The 23,877-nt window shown below is 43.0% G+C and overlaps 2 protein-coding genes across 10 annotated transcripts in view; one reads left to right on the top strand and one right to left on the bottom strand.

Moving 5' to 3' along the window:
• The window catches only part of lrp1ab (low density lipoprotein receptor-related protein 1Ab), an 81,603-nt gene extending 65,227 nt beyond the window's left edge, over positions 1 to 16,376 (top strand). Inside the window, exons 54-89 of one of the 3 annotated variants that reach the window (XM_085782057.1) lie at positions 51 to 191; positions 358 to 545; positions 1,407 to 1,590; positions 1,685 to 1,770; positions 1,874 to 1,993; positions 2,111 to 2,298; positions 2,441 to 2,646; positions 4,345 to 4,533; positions 4,858 to 5,006; positions 5,255 to 5,348; positions 5,453 to 5,569; positions 5,712 to 5,831; positions 5,947 to 6,069; positions 6,164 to 6,289; positions 6,380 to 6,496; positions 7,119 to 7,225; positions 7,362 to 7,494; positions 7,755 to 7,877; positions 7,994 to 8,116; positions 8,228 to 8,365; positions 8,462 to 8,599; positions 8,718 to 8,837; positions 8,918 to 9,204; positions 9,330 to 9,508; positions 9,599 to 9,705; positions 9,929 to 10,048; positions 10,153 to 10,329; positions 10,453 to 10,593; positions 10,695 to 10,868; positions 11,635 to 11,796; positions 11,966 to 12,137; positions 12,582 to 12,683; positions 12,809 to 12,876; positions 12,956 to 13,049; positions 13,898 to 14,042; positions 14,516 to 16,376. In XM_085782057.1, coding sequence (XP_085638183.1) covers positions 51 to 191; positions 358 to 545; positions 1,407 to 1,590; positions 1,685 to 1,770; positions 1,874 to 1,993; positions 2,111 to 2,298; positions 2,441 to 2,646; positions 4,345 to 4,533; positions 4,858 to 5,006; positions 5,255 to 5,348; positions 5,453 to 5,569; positions 5,712 to 5,831; positions 5,947 to 6,069; positions 6,164 to 6,289; positions 6,380 to 6,496; positions 7,119 to 7,225; positions 7,362 to 7,494; positions 7,755 to 7,877; positions 7,994 to 8,116; positions 8,228 to 8,365; positions 8,462 to 8,599; positions 8,718 to 8,837; positions 8,918 to 9,204; positions 9,330 to 9,508; positions 9,599 to 9,705; positions 9,929 to 10,048; positions 10,153 to 10,329; positions 10,453 to 10,593; positions 10,695 to 10,868; positions 11,635 to 11,796; positions 11,966 to 12,137; positions 12,582 to 12,683; positions 12,809 to 12,876; positions 12,956 to 13,049; positions 13,898 to 14,042; positions 14,516 to 14,653 — 5,096 coding nt within the window. In that variant the 3' untranslated portion in view covers positions 14,654 to 16,376. Of the gene's footprint in view, positions 1 to 50; positions 192 to 357; positions 546 to 1,406; positions 1,591 to 1,684; positions 1,771 to 1,873; positions 1,994 to 2,110; positions 2,299 to 2,440; positions 2,647 to 4,344; positions 4,534 to 4,857; positions 5,007 to 5,254; positions 5,349 to 5,452; positions 5,570 to 5,711; positions 5,832 to 5,946; positions 6,070 to 6,163; positions 6,290 to 6,379; positions 6,497 to 7,118; positions 7,226 to 7,361; positions 7,495 to 7,754; positions 7,878 to 7,993; positions 8,117 to 8,227; positions 8,366 to 8,461; positions 8,600 to 8,717; positions 8,838 to 8,917; positions 9,205 to 9,329; positions 9,509 to 9,598; positions 9,706 to 9,928; positions 10,049 to 10,152; positions 10,330 to 10,452; positions 10,594 to 10,694; positions 10,869 to 11,634; positions 11,797 to 11,965; positions 12,138 to 12,581; positions 12,684 to 12,808; positions 13,050 to 13,897; positions 14,043 to 14,515 lie in introns of those variants that run through there. The other 2 variants (XR_015036161.1, XM_085782056.1) reach the window with 2 other exon arrangements.
• A 230-nt stretch (positions 16,377 to 16,606) lies between these two features.
• Positions 16,607 to 23,877, bottom strand: part of fmnl3 (formin-like 3) — a 31,185-nt gene continuing 23,914 nt past the window's right edge. For 2 of the 7 annotated variants that reach the window (XM_085782058.1, XM_085782062.1), the window contains 10 exons: positions 23,619 to 23,821; positions 23,229 to 23,532; positions 23,062 to 23,142; positions 22,837 to 22,966; positions 22,584 to 22,744; positions 22,266 to 22,367; positions 21,266 to 21,358; positions 21,016 to 21,139; positions 20,028 to 20,140; positions 16,607 to 18,104 (listed from right to left, as the gene is read on the bottom strand). In XM_085782058.1, the coding sequence (XP_085638184.1) occupies positions 20,049 to 20,140; positions 21,016 to 21,139; positions 21,266 to 21,358; positions 22,266 to 22,367; positions 22,584 to 22,744; positions 22,837 to 22,966; positions 23,062 to 23,142; positions 23,229 to 23,532; positions 23,619 to 23,821 (1,290 nt within the window). In that variant the 3' untranslated portion in view covers positions 16,607 to 18,104; positions 20,028 to 20,048. Of the gene's footprint in view, positions 18,105 to 19,430; positions 19,475 to 20,017; positions 20,141 to 21,015; positions 21,140 to 21,265; positions 21,359 to 22,265; positions 22,368 to 22,583; positions 22,745 to 22,836; positions 22,967 to 23,061; positions 23,143 to 23,228; positions 23,533 to 23,618; positions 23,822 to 23,877 lie in introns of all 7 variants that reach the window. The other 5 variants (XM_085782061.1, XM_085782064.1, XM_085782060.1 and 2 more) reach the window with 3 other exon arrangements.

The following is a 23,877-nucleotide window of genomic DNA, read 5'->3' as shown; positions in this document are numbered from 1 at the left end:
TTCTAAGTGAGGCTGAATTTGATATTGAATGTGCTCTTGTTCTGGTGTAGAATATCCAACATGTGGTCCAGATGAGTACCGCTGTGCCAACGGACACTGCCTCAACCAAAAGAAATGGGAGTGTGACGGAGAGTTTGACTGTCAGGATCGCTCAGATGAAGCTCCCAAGAACCCACGCTGCACTGACTCGGGTAGGTGTTACCATTTTTTAAAATCTCTTTATAACTTTAGAATTTATCTTCTATAATAATGAAGTATTAGTCATAATATGAATAACTTTTTTTTCAAACAGGCCATATAGCTGCACCCTCTTTTAAAGTGACAGTAATCTAACAAGGCATTTGTGCGTGATTTCAGAGAGGACGTGTAATGAGTCAGCCTTCATGTGCCGTAATGACAAATGTCTGAATGAGACTCTGCTGTGCGACCGCAATGATGACTGTGGTGATGGCTCTGATGAATTCAACTGCTTCATCAACGAGTGTCTCAACAGTAAGCTGAGTGGCTGCTCGCAGCTCTGTGATGACCTCAAGATTGGCTACAAGGTAAACCATATAAATGATTGATGTAAAGGTTTTGGGGTTTTTTCTTTTTCAATTTTTACACATGTTTTCAGTCAAAGTTCAATTAAAAGAAATCAAATTATAGCATTAACTCAGAGATTGAAATTAGCCAAGAAATTATAATTACAATAGATGCACAGTTACTCAAGAACAAATGAGCTGTATGCTATTAATGGGAGTTGGAAAAAAAAAAAAGTTAGAAGTTGGGAACCACTCACTTCAGGCATGCGGTTATGTAAGACAAAAACATGTTTCGGCTCCTTTTCTTGAAAGTAGGAGGCCGGTCTTAGAACACCTTAAACTCTGAGTGAACTCTCATGCCTGTGGTGTCGAGCCTGTGGTCAGAGCTTAATTTAAAAAATGATAAGGAGCTACATGGATGCCAAAAACATTTATTTATGTGGGTGTAGTGAAGCTATTACAGATAAGTACAGTAAGTATTTTCCATCACAGATTTGCTCTCATGTGTGACTTCTTTTGTGTATCTGGCTTAGTATCCTGCAAATTCCCACATAATAGCGAGGGAGTAGAATTTGGAAGCGAGTGTGTGTGGTGTTCTTTGAAAAACACAGATGTGCGTATGAAAAAGTTCATTAACTGTGCTCACTGTTGTAACACAACCTAGCAAGTCAGATTTGTAGCTATTCAAGCAACTCCCATCGGAGTAGAGATATCAGCACCACTTCACTTAGGAAATTGGAAAAAAATAGGCTTTTGGTTATAAGAAAAGAACTCATCTTTCAGGAGATTTTGTGGCAGGCCCTTGTACTTGTTCCACAGAAGTGCCAGAACCCATAAACTGTGAGATTGTGACACATCTCCTGTGCTCTTGTTCCTTCTCAGTGCCGGTGTCATCCTGGTTTCCAGCTGAAGCGTGATGGAAAAACGTGTGTAGATGTAGACGAGTGTACAGCCACCTACCCCTGTTCTCAGCGCTGCATCAACACACATGGCAGCTTCCACTGTCTCTGCGTGGATGGCTTTGAACTCAGCCCCAATGACCCCACCATCTGCAAGTCCACATCAGGTAAGGCATGCACATGTATGTTTTGCATTTTGCTGGGTGCTCGCAGCCAGTTGAATCCTGTTGAATTGGTTTTCTCTCTGGTATTTGTGTGTAGAAGAGGAACCCTATTTGATCTTTGCTAACCGATACTACCTGAGAAAACTCAACCTGGATGGCTCCAACTACACTCTCATAAAGCAGGTGAGTGTCTCACCTGTTTTTGGTTCTCTGTTTAACCTACTGTCACACGACGAGGTGAAGTTCCTCAGTGCACCTGTTGAAACTGCACCTATCTTTGCCTCAGGGTCTTAACAACGCAGTGGCGCTGGACTTTCACTATGCCGAGCAGATGATTTACTGGACAGATGTGACCACTCAGGGCAGCATGATCCGACGCATGCGTATGAATGGCAGCAACATGGAGGTCAGTGAGGAAAAAATCGAATGTGGTTTTACTTTTTTGTTCACATTTACTTATTTATATGAAAGTTGTGTTAGTATTTCAATCATCGTTTCACCCTGTGACCCACTCACCTGGCAGGTATTACACCGAACCTCCCTGAGTAACCCAGATGGCTTGGCAGTGGATTGGGTCGGCGGAAATTTGTACTGGTGTGACAAAGGTCGGGACACCATTGAAGTGTCAAAACTCAACGGGGCCTATCGCACTGTGCTGGTCAACAGCGGCCTACGGGAACCTCGTGCTGTGGCTGTGGATGTGCGCTATGGGTGAGAAACATCGCTCTCCTGAAACTGAGCCCATTTTTTTGTCATATTTTAATATTTTATATTTTAACTGATAAACTAATGTCACTAAGTCTTAAAAGAGTAACTGTAACCGAAACAATTGTCTTTATTCCCTGGCCTTCAGGTACTTGTACTGGTCTGACTGGGGTGACAACCCTCACATTGGGAGAATTGGGATGGACAGCACCAACAGAAGTGTGATCATAGAGGATAAGATCACTTGGCCTAATGGACTAACCCTGGACTTCATCAATGACCGTATATACTGGGCTGATGCCAGGGAGGACTACATAGAATTTGCCAGCCTGGATGGCACCAGTAGACACACAGGTAATAGACTCATAGACTCAGAAATGAATTGTACTGCTTTTACAGCCTAGAGCAACATGGTGGATTACACTTTTCTGACTCATAGTTGACAGCATGAGACTCCATGTGCATGTATTGGCACGCAGAAATATTCACAACAAGTGATGATGATGTAAACATGGCTAATTATGTGAATGTGAATGAGGAAGTGCTGAAACTTGTATGAATGAGTTTCCTTTTTTCAAATAAAGTCATGATGGCACCAAGCGTAAGCAGGCAGCTCAGACAAAATCCTGCAGCACAGGCCCAGCAGACAGAAACACTGAATGGGGGAGATTGTCCTCATTAGTGAGGCCTCTAGCGTGTGTGACGTCTGCATAGCACCCAGTTGTTTAGCTCACTCGCTACAATAGTTGATATTGTCAGCAAACTGGGTGTGCAAAAGAATGGAGCTCAGCGGGCGTCTGTATTAAAATTTCTCACATTCACTAAGCGCTGCTGAACACCACAGCTATGGCATCCCATCATTCCCTGGATGAAGAATAGACATTATGTAAAACTGTGGGTGTATGGGATAGTATCTAAAGAACTTACTTGTATGAGAGCTTTGTGCTATATGTCAGTTTCAAACATGCCGACATTTTCATTCAACATTATTTCAGGAAAAAAAAGGTCTTGCAAAACAACCAGTGCTGTTGCAATAAAACTAATATTTATACAAAATTTCTAAGCCAATTCAAAGTAGAAGGTCACATAGTTTTTTAGTGTTAGACTACCAGTAATATGTCCAGTTAGTTATGCACCACTCCTTTGACACACACACGCACACACACACACCTTGTGGCCTTGTATGTGTTTGCAGAACAAGATTTGGTCTGTTTGAATTTAGATAACGATTAACCAAAGGGCGCTTCATGCTAATCTGACTAATATATCAGTTCGACGTGATGTTGTAAACCCAGTCCTATCACATGATAAAAAATCTTTAATTTGTTTTAAGCCCATTGTTTGTTGAAATCAATGCTGAAAACACAGTCGCTTGATGACCAGGTGTTTTGAACATTTGCCACGTGTGTGGGGTTCATGTGTGTCTTCCTGCATGTGCCTATCCACGCATGTGTGATGTGCTTGGATGGCTGTTTTACAACAGAAAATAATGGTGTTCCTCCACAACGCGCTAGCCTCAAACAACGAGAGCAAACACATGATATGAAAAGAATATGGGAGCAGAAACAGTGCGTTCGGAGTGTAAAGCCTAATGAAGCGTGGACCCCCTTACATAACACACAGATATAGTGGAGCCACTGTAGCTGTGCACCCCACCCTGCTCCTGTTTTACATCAACCAGCTGTTCCTCTTTGTGGTGCAGAAACATCACAGCAGCAAGAATAAGAAGAGATGATGATTGATTGCCAAAATCGCAACATATGGGCCATGAATTTCTAGAATATCATGGGAGTTTGAGACATGGATTATATTTACCCATTTCTCATATTTATTTCATCAGACACCAGCTGTTGTGCACAGGCTTAAATCAAGTTGGAATGCAGACTGTTTACTGTCAGAGGTTTTTTTTTAATTATAAAGAAAAAGCAAAAAGTTTCTTTGTCATCATGTAAGTGCAGTGGTTAGCCATAGAAAGACAGAAACTTTCATTATAAAAGATTAAGGTGTTTTCTCATGAACAATTTGCCTTGTTGTTTGTCTGTGTCTCCACAGTTCTCAGCAACGACATCCCCCACATCTTTGCCATGACTCTGTTTGAAGAGTACATCTACTGGACCGACTGGGAGACCAAGTCCATTAACAGAGCTCACAAGACTCTCGGTACCAACAAAAGCACGTTGATCAGCACCCTGCATCGACCCATGGACATCCACATTTACCATCCCTATCGTCAGCCTGAAGGTAAGACACACACCACCGAGGAGCACGTAGAAAGTTGAGATTGTGAAGATGTTTTAAGACAAAGCATAGAAACAACACATTTTACAATCCTATTACCAAACATTTGCTTACCTGACTCTGTTTCAGTATAATGAATGTTAGCTAAACATCTGGTCCAGGAAAGACTTAAAAAAAAGTGTGAAGGTGTAGGAATTTATGATGATGGGTAAACTTAAAGATGCCAAGACACACACACTCTTGAAATTATAACTTGCTCTACTTTAATCTAGATATGATAAAACCATGATCTTGCGCTGACGAGCCATTTTTCCGTCTCTTTCCCAGTGCTCAACCACCCTTGCCAGACGAACAACGGCGGCTGCAGTAACCTCTGTCTCCTCTCTCCTGGAGGAGGCTACAAGTGCGCGTGTCCGACCAACTTCTACCTGGCCAATGATCAACGTACCTGCATGTCCAACTGCACAGCCAGCCAGGTAGGAAGGCTGTGTAAACACCTCATCATCAATATGAATACGACTGCAGTTGATAAGTGAATTTTCATATCTGGGTGTCCCGCTGTGGCTTGTTTGATGAACTGCTTATACTTGGTGGTTGAATATTTACATTGGCCAGGAGCCCAATGATACAGTAGCTGGCTTCTAGTTTGTCAGTGGGACTGAAACAGTGAAGCTTTGGTGTGATGTCACATAATTTGATTCATTTCTCCCTCCCTTGCTTTCAGTTTGTTTGTAAGAACGACAAGTGCATTCCTTTCTGGTGGAAATGTGACACGGAGGATGATTGTGGTGACCGGTCGGACGAGCCAGCAGACTGCCGTGAGTAGCAGTAGCATGCATGGAGTTAGATTTAATCATCGTAGAAGGAGTCATTCTGCAGAAAGGAGTTTTTGATCAACCGTGTCTGTTTTCCTCCATGACAGCTGAATTCAAATGCAGACCGGGACAGTTCCAGTGTGGCACAGGCATCTGCACCAACCCTGCCTACATCTGTGATGGAGACAATGACTGCCAGGACAACTCGGATGAGGCCAACTGTGGTATGTGTCCCACTTTATATAACCTCAGATTTTATCTTTGCATTTTCAAATCTGCACCATGCCCAGTTTTTTCTTGTACGGCACCAACACCACTTAATTATTGATTACTGATTAGCATCATATCATCTCTGTTTCCCTGCAGATATTCACGTTTGTCTGCCCAGTCAGTTCAAATGTTCACACCCGAGCCGCTGCATCCCAGGCATCTTCCGTTGTAACGGTCAGGACAACTGTGGAGAGGGAGAGGATGAGAAGGACTGTCGTGAGTAGAAGCTGTTTCTCTTTTTTTCATTTAGGAGCAGCTCTGATGTGATTTTCTTTTCGCTTTGGTGTTTGACTTCATTAAGTAACTGTGAATCTGTTATTCTTTCTCATAGCTGAGGTCACATGTGCTCCCACTCAGTTCCAGTGTGCCATCACCAAACGCTGCATACCTCGCGTCTGGGTGTGTGACCGCGACAACGACTGTGTGGACGGATCTGACGAACCCACCAACTGCAGTAGGACTCGCGGCTTATTTCTCCTTTAGTTGATTCTGAGTCATTCTGATAAGCTGTCTGTGTAACCGCCCCCAAATGTTCCTCTCCCCTCCAGCTCAGATGACTTGTGGTGTGGATGAGTTCCGATGTAAAGACTCCGGTCGCTGCATCCCTGCTCGCTGGAAGTGCGACGGTGAGGACGACTGTGGCGATGCATCAGATGAACCAAAAGAGGAGTGTGGTAAGAGTCTTTTCTCCAGATGCACTGAAGAGACATGATGCTTCTGTTTTTCTATTGTAACAGAATAACATTTTTTTGTGCTTTGTTCAGCTGAGAGGACGTGTGAGCCGTACCAGTTCAGATGTAAGAACAACCGCTGTGTCCCGGGCCGCTGGCAGTGCGACTATGACAACGACTGCGGGGACAACTCGGATGAAGACAAGTGTAGTAAGTGTCACTTTGAGCCTGGAAACGACACCTTCGCTCCGTCAGCATTCGTTAACTCACCTCGTCCACTTACATTCGTGTTCATGCCTTGTCCACTGGTAACATACTCTCTTTGCACCTTTGTCTCTTTAACTTCACATTATGAAGTCACTAACATTCATTCCCTGTCATTTCTGATGCGCCTTACCTCATCTGATATTTGTTTCATTTCATACTGTCCTGTTGGCTTGAGCCAGAGGTAAGTTCCTCCACCTTCATATTCAGTGTCACCTCCCTGCTGTGCTTTTTACTTTAAACTCTTCATTCTCATGTTTGTGTCTAACTGTGGTCCCCACCTACCTGTGACAGTCTGCAGGCTGAGCTCTATAGAGATTCTTTTTTTAAAAAAAAAACATTGTTGTATTGTTTTCCTTTGCCACTAGATGCCACTGCACAAGACTTGACACCAGTTATATTATCAATACATCAAAGTAATATTGAGATTTACTGAGCTCCTTTTAGTCTCTCAAATGACCTCTACAATTTCCTGTGTGTTTATTTCAACATTTGTCCCATGTTTGTGCTCTTTCATGTGTTTTTCAGTGTTGTCATCAACATTACCTTTGTCTTTCTTCTTCCGCAGTGCCTCGGCAGTGTTCAGAGAGCGAGTTTGCCTGTACAAACGGCAGATGTATTGCCGGCAGGTGGAAGTGTGATGGCGACCACGACTGTGCTGATGGATCTGATGAGGTGCAGAAACGTTTATGTTTTGGTTACATTAAAAAAACATTTATTATTATTATCTGATAGATAATGATACTAAATTGTGGATGTTTACTATTTATTTGTAAGTGTATAAGCTGACCCCCCCCCTTTGTCTCTACAGAATGGTTGTGATCTGAAGTGCGACAACGACCAGTTCCAGTGTAAGAACGGACACTGCATACCCATCCGCTGGAGGTGTGACGCTGACCCTGACTGCATGGACGGCAGTGATGAGGAAAACTGTGGCTCTGCTGGTGAGGAAATGTTTGCCTTTGTATATGTTTTCAATTCTATTGTCTTCTTACCAATATGTCTGCAATGCCACCCCATTTAGAAAAGTTGAAATTGAAATCTAAATGAGACAGAAGTGTGTTGACTGTGATTTGTCACACATTTAGCTTGTTGTAGCAAAACACCCAGATGTTAAATGCCACAAAAAGAGGGTGAAGTAAGTTCACTGCAAACACATAGCAGTAGTGAAAAATCTCTTCTTTTGTTCTCTTGTTTTTCTCAGCTGGGCGTCACTGCCCTCAGGATGAGTTCCAGTGCAACAACACTTTGTGTAAACCTCTGGCCTGGAAGTGTGATGGCGAGGATGACTGTGGGGACAACTCAGATGAGAATCCAGAGGAATGCAGTGAGTGCAGCCTTGTGAATCACACGCACTCTAAAACGCTGTCAGTCTACATATTTTGTCCTGACATGTCCTCGCCGTTTTGTCCTTCTTGTCTTCCTTTTCTGTTCGGCTCGCAGGGAGGTTCCAGTGTCCTCCCACTAGAGCTTTCCGCTGCCAAAATGACCGTGTGTGTCTGCAAGTGTCAAAGAGATGTGACGGCGTCAATAACTGCGGCGACAACTCTGATGAACTGAACTGCCGTAAGTTGTTCAAATCACTTTGAAAACCCTTTTTTCTTCTACTTAAATCAAGATTATTAACCTGTGTATGTGTTTGTGTGTCTGTCTATGCATGTGGGTGTTGTGTTACAGCAGCCCCTCCACCTGTTCCCACATGTGAAAAGGATGAGTTCATGTGTGCCAACCACAGATGCATCAGTTCCACTCTGCGCTGCAACTTCTTCAATGACTGTGAAGATTACGGCTCTGATGAGATCAACTGCAAAACAGGTGCCTCATGGTCAAATGTCTGTGTTACTGAGGTCTCAAGTATTAAAACTCTAAATGCATGTACTCATCTTTCTCTTGTTGCTTGCTTGTTTTCAGACACCAAGCTAAATGACTGTAGGAGCAACAGGACTCAGTGTGGTGATGGAGATGAAGCCCACTGTGTCACCAATGGCACAGACTCCTTCTGCTCCTGCAAACCAGGCTTCCACAAGATAGGACACCACACCTGTGGCGGTATACATACACATACATCACTTAACAATATTTAAAATATAGAAAATGATTACACTTTTGGAGGCTGTGTAATTCTTGTCTTCAACATGATTTTCCTGCGACTTTCCATTTTTTTCAGATAAGAATGAGTGTCTCCAGTTTGGAGTCTGTTCCCACATCTGTAACAACACCAAAGGCTCCCATAAATGCAGCTGCCACAAATACTTTACAAAGATTAATGACAGCTGCAAGGCTGACAGTAAGTTTTCTTTCTTTCTTTCTTTCTTTTATAATAATTTGTGAGGCCATACTTGTGACATTTTCATCTTTTCCTTTTAGACATGAACAGCAGTCGACAGATCCTCTACATCGCTGACGACAATGAAATCCGCAGCCTGGACCCAGGCATGCCAAACTGGCGCTACGAGCAGACCTTCCAAGGGGATGCCAGTGTGCGCATTGATGCAATGGACCTGCATGTTAAGACCAACCGCATCTTCTGGACCAACTGGCACACGGGACGCATCTCTTCCTATGAACTTCCAGGACCATCCACATCATCATCTTCCTCCTCCAACTCTCACCGTAACCGACGACAGAGCGAGGGCAGAATCACCAACTTGCAGGTAACGATGCTCAGATGTGTGCAGAAAGACAAACAGTAATTCTCTTTGTAAAAACTACAAACACACTACACACACAAACTCACAGACATCCTGTAAATGTCTTCCTTTCTGCTGCTTGTATTCAGATCAAAGAGCTGAAGATGCCTCGTGGTATAGCTGTAGACTGGGTGGCTGGTAATTTGTACTGGACTGACTCCGGTCGGGATGTAATTGAAGTGGCTCAGATGTCAGGACAACACTGCAAGACCCTCATCTCTGGCATGATTGACGAGCCGTACGCCATTGTAGTGGATCCACAGAGAGGGTAAGAGACACAGTAGTGAAAAAATCATATAAAATATATGTTCGTTTTTTCAGTTTCATAATATGTGTTCTATTATGCGTTTCCCCTCAGCACCATGTACTGGGCAGACTGGGGGAACCACCCTAAAATTGAGACAGCTTCAATGGACGGCACCCTGAGACAAACCCTAGTCCATGAGAACATCCAGTGGCCCACAGGTCAGCACTTCAATAGCTCACATTTCTCTAAACCCACGTTTATCCAGGAAGAGTCAGCTGACGTGCTCTTTCCCAGCAACTCACACTTAGCAACTCACACTTAACTTAACAACTTTAGACAACAACAACTACACTCTGGAGCCGCCCAGCCCAACCACAGCCTTTCATTTTATATCGATGGCCATGTTTTTATCTACATGGCTCTTTCTTTCTGCCTCTACAGGTTTGGCTGTGGACTACTTCAATGAGCGTCTTTACTGGGCAGATGCTAAACTCTCAGTTATTGGCAGCGTTCGTCTGGATGGCTCTGATCCTGTCATAGCTGTCTCCGGCATCAAAAACAGTTGAGTTTGTTTGCATGCAATCAAAGACGACAATCTTATATTAACACGTTGCCAGCTTGTGTGTTGCGCTTTTCGTCTCATTTCTGTTTTCTCCTCCCTCCAGACCTGCTTCACCCATTCAGCATAGATGTCTTTGAGGATTACATATATGGAGTCACATACATCAATAACGTCGTCTTCCGGGTCAATAAGTTTGGTAAAGGCCCAATGGAGAATCTCACCACAGGCATCAACCACGCCACTGACATAGTCCTGTACCACCGTTACAAGCAGCCAGAGAGTGAGTGTATACTTTGAATGCATACATTACTGTATATACATACATTATATACCCAGGTTTTTATTTTTTAATGTATACCATGGATGTTTCTCTGACTGCATGTCTTCTTTCCCTCTGTATCAGTGACCAACCCATGTGACAGGAAGAAGTGTGAGTGGCTGTGTCTGCTCAGCCCCAGTGGACCGGTGTGTACCTGTCCCAACAACTACATGGCCGACAATGGCACGTGTGTGGAGAGACCGAGCCCCACCCTGTCACCGTTCTGTAAGCCTGCAGCACATTACAACTATGTCCTCACTTTCCACAATTCAGCATGTGAGGGTTTTTAGAAAGTGTTGCTTCAACGTGGACTTCCCATTCTGCAGCTCCCCCCACAGGGCCCTGTGACATTCAGTGTCAGAACGGCGGGAGCTGCTTCCTCAACGCCCGTCAGGTGGCCAAGTGTCGCTGCCAGCCGAGTTACACCGGAGAAAGATGTGAGATCAACCAGTGCAGGGACTACTGCAAGAACGGTGGCACCTGCACTGCTTCTCATACAGGTAAGGGCACAGCGCTAGGGCATAATCACCTGTTTACTACTCATTAATCCAAACCCGCTGGGATCCTTTCTTTATTTAGCAACTAAAAAGTCATTTAGTTGATATTTATTTTCTTGTCAATAAAGCAGATGTGCTAATGGGCCCCAGTGGTGTATATTTCTGTTTTCTGAAACATCTGGACAAGTGCTGGTGGGAGTCCTACTGCATCTACTTATACTGTAGATTGGCAAATATTTTCAATGAAGTAGTTTGACTTTTGTTTTTCTTCAGTGAAATGTTTCAACATCTGGTGGATGTTGGATTTCACCATGTGAAACCCAAACATGTCCAGTGTTTATTAAGAGGACATTTTCCTTGTTGGGCAAATGTTTCTAATTAGTCAGTTAAGTGAGATAAACTCCAAATTTCACATGAAATTATAATGCTGCTCTCGTAACTAATTTAGCATAAGTTCAATTTGTTCGGAGCATTGTTAGTGCGATTTGCACACATCCTTGTGATGTCTGGCAGAGCTCTCTAGAGTACTCATTAGCAACAACAATCACAGGCCAGAAGGCTACAACAGAGAGGGCATGAAGCATGAAGGCAATTTCCACATCCCTAACCCGCAGTTTGTGCTAGTGCTTTATAATTTATTCTGTTACTGAGTTTTAAAAGCTGTGGAGGACCCAAATTCTTGACATGCACGGTCTCAATTTTATCTAATTCATTTACTATGACTGTCTCAGACTTTTAACTCTTTATTCATATTTTACCTGGGTTGTAGGTGCACCAACCTGCAGGTGCCCCAAGGGCTTCACTGGGCCCACATGCAACCGCCACACTTGTCAGAACTACTGCGTGAATGGAGGAAACTGCTCGGTCAACATGGGCAACCAGCCAACCTGTAGCTGCCCGCCAGAGTACCAGGGAGACCAGTGCCAGTACAGTAAGTGGCAACGCTTTACATTAGCCTGCTGATGATTTATAGTGCAGATCGGAATAAAAAGCATGTGCAACACTGTCACAAAAGTGTGAAAATTATCTTCAGTCCCCCACTGCTAACACAATGACAGTGCTCTCTCTGCGCCTCTCACAACTCTTCCCTCCACCCTCAGGTAAATGTGAAGGGTTCTGTCAGAACGGTGGAACCTGCTTAGAAACCTCCAACGGCACCAAGCTGTGTATGTGCCCCACTCAGTACATTGGACACGAGTGCGAGCTGGACAAATGTCAGTTCTGTGGAACGGGCAAGTGTTTGACGTCATCCTCAGGGGAGGTTTCCTGCAGGTGAGTACACTGTGGAACGCAGGCTCTGGACAAAATAAATTAGACTTAGATTTGTAAATATTTGTTCATATTTATTTTGGACTGCTCAGTAGCAAGTGGGCAAGGTCAGACTTCAATCCATGCGCTGGTTACACTGACGTAGAGACCATGTCTCTGCCAAGGGTGTCCTACACATCTGTCCTGGTTTTATTGTTTGTTATTGGTTATTCGTTTTACCCTGCCCCATCACTCTGTCGAGTTTGTCAGCAGGCTTACTCATAACCACTTTGTACCAAACATAAACAAGTAAACCGACAAGGGTGTAAACAGAACCTCCTTAGTGGAGATAAAATTAGGTGGAAACATATACAAAGTACATACATTTCAGTCATTCCTAAATCACAGGCAGTATTGTTTTAAATGTTTGAGGAATATAATAAATATTTTATCTGTATGTGTGTGTAGCTGTCCCAATGGTCAGACCCAACCCAGCTGCTATTCCTGTTTGGACTACTGCGCTAATGGACAATGTTCAGTTGACACTCGCACACTGCTGCCTCAGTGCAAGTAAGATATGACACCCACCCTCATCTTAATATACTCTATTCTCTATTATTTCTTGCCTGTTTGAAATGTTCTCTTGCTCTCTTACACATACACATTTTCACGACTTGGACTCATTGTGTACCCAGGTGTCTTACTGGATGGGGAGGATACAGATGTGAAATTGCAGCTGCTACTAGAGATACTCCTACTGGAAGTAAGTCACATGACAAAGAGTTTTGTTTGTAGAAAATGCACTTTGGTCCTGTTTGCTCACGGTATGTGCTCTCTCACAGGTACTGCCTCCATCGTCATCCCAGTGCTCTTGCTGCTGTTACTGGCACTGCTGGTGGTTGGTGCCATCTTGTGGTACAAGCGGAGGATGCGCGGGTATGTCCTGGTTTTCAAAAATCTTTTAATTTCTTTTCTTATCTTTTCAAACTCCATTTCTCACCTGCTCTTCACACCTGTACAATCTAGCCTCTTTTTCTCTCTTACCCTTTTGATAACCATCTATTTCCTGTCTCCCAGGTCTCTATGGCCAGGCAAATCTCGTTCTCAGTGCTCGCGGTAACTTTATAGGGTTACATAATTAACCTGTTGACCCACAAATCCTGTCTCCTCCCTTCCTTTATATCTAGTCTATGGCTATGCTTTTTGTTGGTCCATTTGTCCATTCTGTTGATCAATGTAGAAAACTGTCTGTTTGTCTTTGCCTGTCATCTCCTATTTTCTTCTGTGGGGTTTCCAACCCAGCAACACAGGGACCTATTGACTCTTACCTGAAGTGGTTTTGCTGGTGATGCACAAACAATTGATATTTTTCGTCCCTCTTGCAACTCCATACCCTCCCTTGTTTACATGTGTAAATGTTAGGCTTACGCTATGTTCTTGCATAGTAAAATATACAATTGTGCATCTATGAAGATGTTTAAAAGCTTGCAAACAGCCCAATATTTGCAACGCGAAAAGTCCAGCATTCTCCACAATAGACATGCTGCGGTATATTCTCTAGAGTTTGATCAAATTACCTTTTGACAAAAAAAGGTCATTTGACAACCTTTAATATTTGTTGTCTTGGTTGTGTGGATTGTTTGTGGCTGGTGCTAAGTACATGCCAAGTTTTTAATACTTTGATATTCAATTTTGGGCTTCTCCCAAAAAATATCTAATCGTCCTTTTTAAAAACAAAGGTCTAAAGCTATTGGTTGAGTTTGTTTATCTTCGTCTGTCTGCAGTGCCAAGGGCTTCCAGCACCACCGAATGACAAATGGTGCAATGAATGTTGAGATTGGGAACCCTGCCTATAAGATCTATGAAGGAGACCCTGACGATGATGCCGGGGAGCTCCTGGATTCAGATTTTGCTTTGGACCCAGACAAGGTAATGATGTTAAATGCACTCTGACTCTGGTTTAAGAGTCCTAGGAGTCAAATCTCAGAAAAAAAAACGTGTCCAACTGTGCAAATTTTATGATATCAGTTTCTGAAACTTCTGCCCTAGCACAGTCTGGGCTATGCTGCTATTTCTTTGGTAGAAAGTTGTTCCAATGAAAATAATTCTTGACCCCAGTAAACACTGGTGTGGTAGGAGAATGTTCTCGCTGCAAATTTCCAGAAGAAAAACTGAATGTTCATGTAATTTTAGGAAAAGCTTGTGGAGCCATGTTTTTTGTTTGGTGCCATAAGCCACTGCAGAAGAGGGCAAAAGGAGATGCTGTGATCACAAGCATTTCCACTGTATATATTGTTTTTTTACACAATGTTTTTCCAGTCCAGCAGGGAAAATCTTCAGTTTTTGTAAGTACAATATGCAATAAACGTTGTTCTCACTATGTAATTTCCTTTGCTCCACAGCCCACCAACTTCACCAACCCAGTGTATGCCACCCTATACATGGGCGCCCACAACAGCCGCAACTCTCTGGCCAGCACAGATGAAAAGAAGGAGCTTCTCTCCCAGGGCGACGAGGACATGAGTGACCCGCTAGCGTAGAGCTTGGCTTGGATTGAACTCTGCCAACATTGCCCTGCCCTGCCCAACCCAGTGCTGAGCCAGCAAGCTCTCTTATCTTATGCCTTTACCAACTGAAAAGAAAAGCAACAAAAAAAGCAAGAACACTGTATAAAATGTATAAAATGAAGGACTACTTTTTTAAGTGATTGCAGTATTATATTTTGTTCTTTGACAAAAAATCCTCTGGTGATGAAAAAGGAACCATTTTATAGACATTTATTCAGTTCTTCTTTTTAATTTTGCTCACCTCCTCCTCACAGCTCTCCCTCCCCTCTCACACATATAGCCACTACCTCTGTGCAAATGTAAAACATAGAGCGATACAAATGGCCATGGAACAATTTTAATTTTTTATTTTTGTATGAATTGTATAGGGGAAAAAACAGAATATTGTTCCATCATAGAAAATGTTGCCAAGTCTTTGTTCTTCATGAAAGAGAGGAGAAGTGTCAGTGCTCACTATGAATGCTTCCTGGATGCTGGTTCGGCCCAGTCTTTCACATTAATGTGTATATGTAAGTTTGCTGCTGGAGGTCTAAAGGGAGAAATGAGTTGTTTAACTGCACATGTACACACGGAGGACTCAGCACCGCAGACAGTGTCTGTTCTGTCGTCTCAAAGAACTACATTCAAGTGATTGTCTTTTACCTCCTTGCACAGACTAAAGTTATATATATTTGCATATATATAAACCTATTAACAAAGTGTCTTGAAAATATACCCAGGAATACAAACATCAGTAACAAATAGCAGTCTGTACTTTTTAACAGTTTTTCTTTTTTTTTTCAAAGTCATTGTATAATTGACATACTTTGTGTTAGAAATGAATGCGGCAGTGTGTGAGTGTGCTGGATGAAGATGATTGTAATTAGAGTCCACATTCCAGGATGAAAAGTCTGGGATGGATATCCGTGGCCTTGGTTTAGCCTACTGCAGGACACTCTGGGCAGAAGCCGGATTTTACTCTGAAACTGTTGTAGAAAGTTCGTTTTTGGGAGTGACGGCAAGCTTTTGTGAATTTCCGGTCATCACTGAAAATCAATCTGCGACAAATAATTAGCTGGGAATGGTAACATTTAGCCTTTGTTCCTTGTCTTTTGATTGTAAATGTACTCTGAGGAGAGGCCTGGGAGACCGTTCGATGGTACGTACTTCTGTGGGAGATTTTTTTTTTTCTTTTCTTTTCTTTTTTTTCTTTGTATTGTATGTAATTACATGGACATGTAATTTAGGTTAATGCTCATTGTTAAATGCATTCCCAGGAAGGAGACAGATCAGCTTCCTGATAAGCATTCCTTTGTTAATTCTTTTGCCTTGCTGCTAACGCTAACCATCTGTCTGTGTGTCAGCCTGGTTTTTAGTCTAGTTGCTTTCTGTGTCTCACTGCTCACCATGCTGCTTTTAACTGAGCTCTTTCTCAGCCATACCTGCCATATCACTCTGCATGGTACTGTCACACACCCATCCTAGAGGAAACACTCTTGCTTTGCCCCTCACTTTTAACAGTATTCATAACATTTTTTTAAACACCCTGTTCTGGTAGATTTCCACCCAACCATGTAAATTAGAACAATCATTTTTCAGTTGAAGAAATTCTTTTGGTGGCAAAAACCCACATGGATATTTGTGGTTCTGATTGTTTTGTTATGATTCTATTTCTTTTTGATATAAGAAATTAAATGGATTTTTATAGTAGAAATGTGCGGTGGCTCTGTCCGTCATTTGGAGAGATGGAGAGGAAAAGCTATTGCTCACTATTTCTTGCTGGAATACATCAGAAATTAACATGAGCTATCCTAAATAGTAAACAAAAAAATAAAACATGAACATGTGGTAAGCGCTTGTCTGCATGTTGCTTCATCATAAAAAAAAAAGACCACAAACCTTTGTTTACACACTCATGCTCTGCAATAACAGTCTTTGGTCTTGTAGTTACATAATTCATCTTATTTATTAAAAAGGAAGTGTCATCTTTCAGTCAATAGTCAATATCATGGATCATTTCTTCTAAAAAGTAAATTTCTTGATTTAAATGTACATTAATATAAATGTCCACTTGAAGAATAGTGTCTCATACAATGTAAGCCAAATTAAGTAGTGTAAAGAATCACTCCCTTTGTGCCAATGTCTCTTAGGAGGACACTCATCTCTTTGGAGATAGAAAAAAGCTTAAAACATAAGACATCATACAAATGGAAACGTCCTTCATCCATCACCACATCTGTAGCAGATTAACAACATCTGAGCCCTTTGACATTGGTCCATGTGGAATCTTCTTCATACATTTGTCACTTCCCCTGTGTCACAAAAAGTGACAGAAAGTCTTGTCGAGCCGTACAACATTCATTTTCTTAACAACTGCTTGGGCAAGGCACAATGACAAATGTCAAATGTTATGAGCTTTAAGACTGATGTGCTAGAGAGGTAAATCAAAGCAAGTTTAAGATCATTATTCCTCTCACCTTCTAGTTGAGTGCTGTTAAAGCTGGGAATTTGAGCTTTTGCATATTGCTGTAAGTATTACCGTATAAGGCTAATGTTAAAGTACAAGGCAATTAAAAATATAGTCTTTAACAAATGAAAGATGTAAGATCAACAAATGATGGTTCACGTGTGAGAAATAACACTGTTTACACAAAAAAAGGCACTTCTGAAGCAAAACATGACACATTCAAAAAGGCTTAGGTAGCCTCTCCTAAAGAACCAGTACTGTAGATGGTCTTTTCCTCAGAGATACATGCGATTGAAATCTAAAAAAAAAACCATAGTCAGGATTAAGTCTTGATTGAATATGATGACTTGGCTTGATGTCAGGGAACAGTCCCCAAGTGTCTAAGATCAAAGCTTCTCTGTTATTTGGAAGAAGGTTATGTAAGTGTCTTCGAGGCAAACATCCCAGCAGCAGTGTTGGCATCTTCCCTTGGCTGCCTCCCCGTCTAAATCCTGCATTATCTGAGGAAATTAACAGTTTGGGGAATAAGATCCTCATGTTGGCAGGCACTTGTTAGCAAAATCCCCATTCCTCCTGCGTCGTGGTCCACCAGTCCTCCACTCACCTCACCTGTACGTACGTCTCTGTCCTCCGACTGGCCTGGCTCTCAGTGCCAACAGTGCAGGGAAAGTCTTCCTCTTGCAGTGAGTGTGGGGGGAGTAGCCGACTGTGCTTCTGTAACGATGCCTGCTCACTTTTAAGTGGCTGTTAAGGGCCTCCATAAATAAATAAATTACCCGGCTAAGACAAGGGCTCTGTCCTATCCTCCCTTTTCAGTCTTTGTGATCTGCAGCCTCAGGGTTGAGATGGGCCATCGGGGCACAGGGAGGAAGGTTATAATTGGGGAGGGGATAATAAGGGACGAATAAGTGGTTTAGGGTCTCTTCCAACCGCTCCGGATCAATGCGTCAGCTCGCAGGAAAGGCTGGTTTCGGAGATCTGTGAGTGGGCATGGAGAAAGGAGTAAGAGACAGGGAGGGGGACACTCATGTTAGATGACCCAGAGGTCAAACTGCAACTTCACTGCTACTCACTTGAGCTTCTTTCATTCTAGTGCAGTGTTTTAGACGTAAATGTAGAGGACATACACTCAGCTGCCAGTTCATTAGATACATACAAAATTATGTCTTTCTATTTTTTTTTATCAAAACCATTAACATCAACGAGAGTAGGCAATATAAATAAAAAACACAAAAATCAGAAAACACTTATAATGCATCACAGTTCACAATCTACATCACTCAAATTCAGCATTATAATCTTCATTTGGGAGGAGTTATGGCAATACTGTTGTATTGGAGTGCATTGCTTTTAGCTAGGTATTCCTAATAAACTGCCCACTGAGTGTATGTTACTGTATATCTCAAATCATTATAGAATATCTGCCTTAATGTCTGCAGTTTAACGTTGTTAAATGCATTTTAGAAGTATAAAAATGCCAAATAAGAGCATAAACAATGCAGATTAGACATTGAATGACACATTCCCATAACCTTGCACTTCACTTGGTACCAGTGTCACACAAACCAGTGAAATCCAAGGCTTTGGGGATGTGATTATGACAACGTGGTAACACTAAGAATGCAGCAGTACAAAAAACACATAGCCATCATTATGACAGTTACAGTACTTATGGTCAACAAGCTCTTCATCTGTGCAGCATCAACCAATGAGCCTGTTCCGTATAAGTGCGAGAAAACACTGAAAACATTGAACTCTATAACAAGTTTGGATACAGACTGTGTATCTGACTCAATGCTTCTCTTTTTATTTCCCTAGAGCCTGTTGACCAAATAGCTGCGGATGACAGTTAGCAAAGACAAAACATGGCGGACGTTGTTGACAGGTGAGAGACCAATGAACACTGGACAACATGCAACATATAATAGGAGGGAGTGAGGATACCGATGATGATATACAAGGGTACAGTTAAATGAATAATATTGTTTACCAATGAAAATAGTGCAGAGGATGTGTGATTGAGACTTAGTGGGAAATTAAAACACTGATTTCATGTTTTCAAAGCTATTTGGACAAGTGACATTGGATTTCTTTAAAACCATGAAACATACTGTAACTTTTAATTAATCCTCATCATGATCATTTTCTGTGTGGTAAAGCAAATCTCAGTGCTGTAAAGCATCTTTCTCTTTTGTTTTTGATTTTGCATCCGAAGCACTAGCTGAAGCAGCTGACATCACTGTAGCAGCACACAGGAGCTGGAAGGCCAAGCGGGCCGGGTTTCAGCCAGGCTACCTTCCTTACCCTCTCTTAGGAGTGGCAAATACTGTCATTAATCTTCTTTTCAGCTGGAGGGGGTAGAATAAAGAGTGGTGGTTGAGGAAAGAAGAGTCACATGTTAGCCGGAAAAACCAACACCAAACAAGTTAGTCTCATGGAACAAGGCACTGCTGATAAAAACAAATAGTAAATTAGCCAAACCTCTTTATTGTTGAATTCAGCTTCATGAAAAGAAATCTGCTATAATAATGCACAGCCTGTTACAGCGTCATGCATGATGCTCTCACTCAGCAATTCAATCACAGTCATGTCTGATTGTACTCTGAGTGTATAACCATATTTTTCACGCACAAAATATGCTGACACTCTGTACAACTTTTCTTTTTTTCTGTGTTGTTTTTTTTTCCATGTAGCTCTGATGCCAGGCAAAGAGGTTTGGCTGACTCCTATCATCAGATGCCTGATAGGAGTCCTCTAGTAGTAGAACACAAACAACCAATGATGGCCCAAGTTAGTTTTCAGTCATTGTAGTGGTAGGAGTTGGGAGGAAGGGAGGGATGGAGGGGGGGTCATGCTGCATGCACAGTAGTCAGGAGGCATACGAGAGACACCTGGATCAACCTTGGCATTAGGGGGGGAGGGCTAGCAGTTGGCGTCGTCACAGAGGTTGGCTTCACAGAAGAACCGTGAGCCGCGTTTAGCAGTGCGGGCTGTGAAGGGCACGCTCTTCAGTACTGGGGGGAGGAGGGGGAGGGAGAGAGAACATGTCACACCTGAGACACTTGGCTTTCTGGGAAGGGAGGGTAGGGGGGTTGGAAAGAGGAGGAGGGGCGAGGGCACTGGCCCACCTTTATATTTCATATTTTCAGAGACTGTAATGAATGTGAGAAATGCGGATCAGTGCTGTTTGTGGCACATCTGTGGAGGTAAAACTGGTAAAAGCCTCAGGATGTTTTTAATAGAATTAGAACAAAGTGAGGGTTGGAGCTGGATAATAAGCTGTTATTATTAGCATTATCATTAATATTATTATTATTATTATTATTATTACTAAAAACCATACCAATGCAACATTTATATTATTTACATTGTAAGTACTGATCACTGATTGTTTCCTGAGGCTGTAGATACTGCCCTTTTAAAGCCCTTAGCAGTAGAAATTGAAATAGTTGGACTTTAGCAACTCCTGGTGGTACATTCAAGAAAGACACTTGTATAATCCCCATTCACTTTTCACTGGGACTGTGCTATTTTTCTACAAACAAAATGTCACTATACTACAATACTACAAACACATTGAAACTCCACCCATGGGAGCTTTAAAGGGAGATCCTGTAATAACATGGTCCAACATATTGAACTGTTCAGCTCAACATATTGAGGCTCAACAGCTTTAGCGTTGTTCATTTCAAAGCTAACGAGACAGCACGTCATGGAATAACTAGCGGCCGCTATGTGCTGTGCTCCAGATGTGGCTGTGTCTGGACCACATAACACAAGGTGCAGTTCAAAGGAGCTGAGCAGTGAATGACCACAGTCATCCTCGGCCTGCGACGGCCGGGGCTGCTGAGACCCACATGGGCTCTACTTAAGGTGCTGTCTGGCCCACCTGTGATGATGTCCTCAATAGTGCCATCCTTGCCCTCGTACACAGGCCGGTGGTCCTTGGCTTGCCGCTTGCGCAGCTCTGCGATCAGCTCCTGCTGCTGCTGCCTCTTCTTGTGGGCCTGGACCTGAACCGGTGGAGAGGAGATTTGTACCGTTCATTGTACTTGCTGGCACACCACAAGGCTTTATTTAGCACTGAGTAAACATCTGATGGCTTTCATTCAGCTTAATCGCTTGCGCTTGGACTGTACCTTAGGGTCATGTTGTTTGGCCTCCTGAGCCAATAACTTTTCTCTCATTGCTTGTTCCTGCTTCTTCCTCTGCTCGTTGTCTTCCACTGCATCCTGTTGAGGAGACAAGAAGGCGAGAGGTCGGTGGCGAGAAACCACGGCTCAAATTAACTCGAGTCAACACGCTTGTGTGGCGTAGTAAGAACAGACAAAGTCAGAGGTTGAACATAAAAAGGGAAGACGCATTTTGATGAACTGCCAATCATTGTGAATATATTTTCTGCCCCTCCCCCTTTCAACCTTTAAAAAACACATGCAAATTTTGAGCAATATACTTATTTACTCTCTTACTGAGAGATAAACAAGAGGATTGATAGTACTGGTAAGTTTGCATAATAAATATAAAGCTACAGCCAATCATTGTGAAACAACAAGCCTAGCTCTGGCAGAAAGTAATGCTTCCCCATTTTCAAACTTTATTCTAAGATGAACATCATCTGTTAGTTTCAAGAAGTTTCAGGGATCCTTTCATCTGAGTCTAGGCAAAAAAAAGTGAATTAATGTATTTGCCACATGTCTAACTATTCATTGAAGAGACATATAAACAATTGAGACAGACACCCCTGCGCACAGAAATCCACATTTCCTTGAGCAGATCCCATAAATCCAGACCGAGAACAATCTGAGGAAGTGTGCTGCGTGGTGGGGCAGGGCGAGGCTGTCCAGGGGTAAAAAAGGGAGGAGGGACGGAGGGGGAGGAGGGGAGAACAGGAGGGGGAAGAACCAGTCTAAACACCACAGCTGCAGCTCTAGAGTCAGACCCAGCTGGCCTTTCCTGTTATTTGGCCTCGGAGTTTACGCCACGTCCTGTGGCACAGAGGCAGCCAAAAGCTCTGCCCCTACTCTGCAAGACAAACCAGGGAACTTCCCGGCTGTGCAGAGCGAACAAGAGAAAGCTGCAATTCATCAGTACAACAGTGAGGAGAGATGCACAGGTGCTGCTCCGGCTTGGTGCCCTCACCTTGTAGGCCTTGATAAAGCGCACGAACACAGGGAAGAACACCGAGGGTGGAGTCGTCTTGGCACTCTCCCCAAAGTAGTTCACCACATTGTTGAAGGCTTCCTAGAATTAGGAAGAGGACAGTGCCAGAGTGGGAGCGATGTTTGTAAACACTCTTGAGTTAGAGTCATGTTTTTGTGTGTGTGTGTGTGTGTGTGTGTGTGTGTGTGTGTGAAAGGCGAGTGAGCTGCACGTGGAGTGCGAGCAATGCCTCATGTCTATTCTCAGATTTTCCAGTGGCTACTTTGAGGTTTAGGAGGTGAGGACAGTGTTGGATACCTCTGCCGACTTCGCGTCCTTCTGCAGCTTGTCCAGCTGTGTATCACTGGACTGGACGAAGCCTTTCAGAACCGAGTGGTCATGGAGGCTGCACTCTCTCCGGATCAGGTCCATGCCTTTCCCCAGCTCTCGAACGTCCAGCAGCACATTTTCCAGAGATACTTCACACACATTCAATAGATGTTATGACTTACTTACAAACAAAAAGAATGTTATACAGAAATGATCTCATGTTACTACAATGCAAACTCACCTGCTGCAGCTTTATCCACAAAGTGCAGTTCATTGTAGAAGTTTGCCAGTTCAGGATATTTCTCTTTCACTATGAGAGCTATGTAGTGGAGCAATGTCATTTTTCTGTCTGTAGACTTAGTGTCCAGCAGCTGTGTAACAAAAGACATGAATGGAATTAACAACACACTGTGTGTAATATTTTTGGTATGGCAATAAATTGAGTATTTCTGAGTGTGTTACTCACCAGATCAAGACTTTGTAATTTGAAGCCATAAACACAGCCTCGCTTGCTGCTATTCATGTAGTTCCCCAAGGCTAAGATGATCTAAAAGAAAACCAGAGGAACGAGTTGAGCACGCTGCACAAACGCTGCTGATATTAAAACACACAGTCAAAATAAACTCCTCTCACCTCGAGTATCCTCTTCATCTTTGGCGAGGATTTGACTGAGCCAGATGCAGCGATGACCGCGTTGAGTTGAGGGGTGAGCATGTTGACGTTGTCGGTGAAGTTCCCGACAAAGGTGATGATGTTCATTCTCTGCGTGAGTCTCTCAATCTTGCTGAATAATAACATGAAGCGATCCTCCTCGGCCAGCTGGTCCAGTGGACGCCGCTCACGTTCGTACTGACGCATCACCTTCACCTCCGACTCCGTGGGCAGGAAACGCATCAGGCACTCCACAAAGTCCACGGGTAAGGCCTTCAGATCAAACCTGAGTAGACAATGACTCATATTACTAACCTGTTCTATGTTGTCTCTGGTTCAAAGACGTCTTTTACGTTCATAACAACTACTTACTTCTCTATTGCTTTGCAGATCTCCTCTGTGGTCTTGTTGGCCTTTCTCAGCGTGATGGCTAAGTTCTTGGAGCGATTGGCGTCCAGGAGGGTGACTTTATTTACGGCCTTCTGAGCTACTTTGTTCTTTGTGCAGGCAAGATCCACAATTGGACCCTGGGCTCTGGTCTTAAAGAGCTCCTCAAACCTCTCCAGATCCAGCTCCTGCAGATGAGTGACAGTTTACTATAAAGGCCTTGAACACATATTTTCAGCTTCTT

This window comes from Trachurus japonicus, chromosome 7, assembly GCF_045865225.1.
Source record: "Trachurus japonicus isolate A0001 chromosome 7, Traja_1.0".
In the NCBI taxonomy this organism is placed as follows: Eukaryota; Metazoa; Chordata; class Actinopteri; order Carangiformes; family Carangidae; genus Trachurus; species Trachurus japonicus.
Note: the sequence above shows the minus strand (reverse complement) of the source record. Positions and strands in the feature narration are given on the sequence as shown.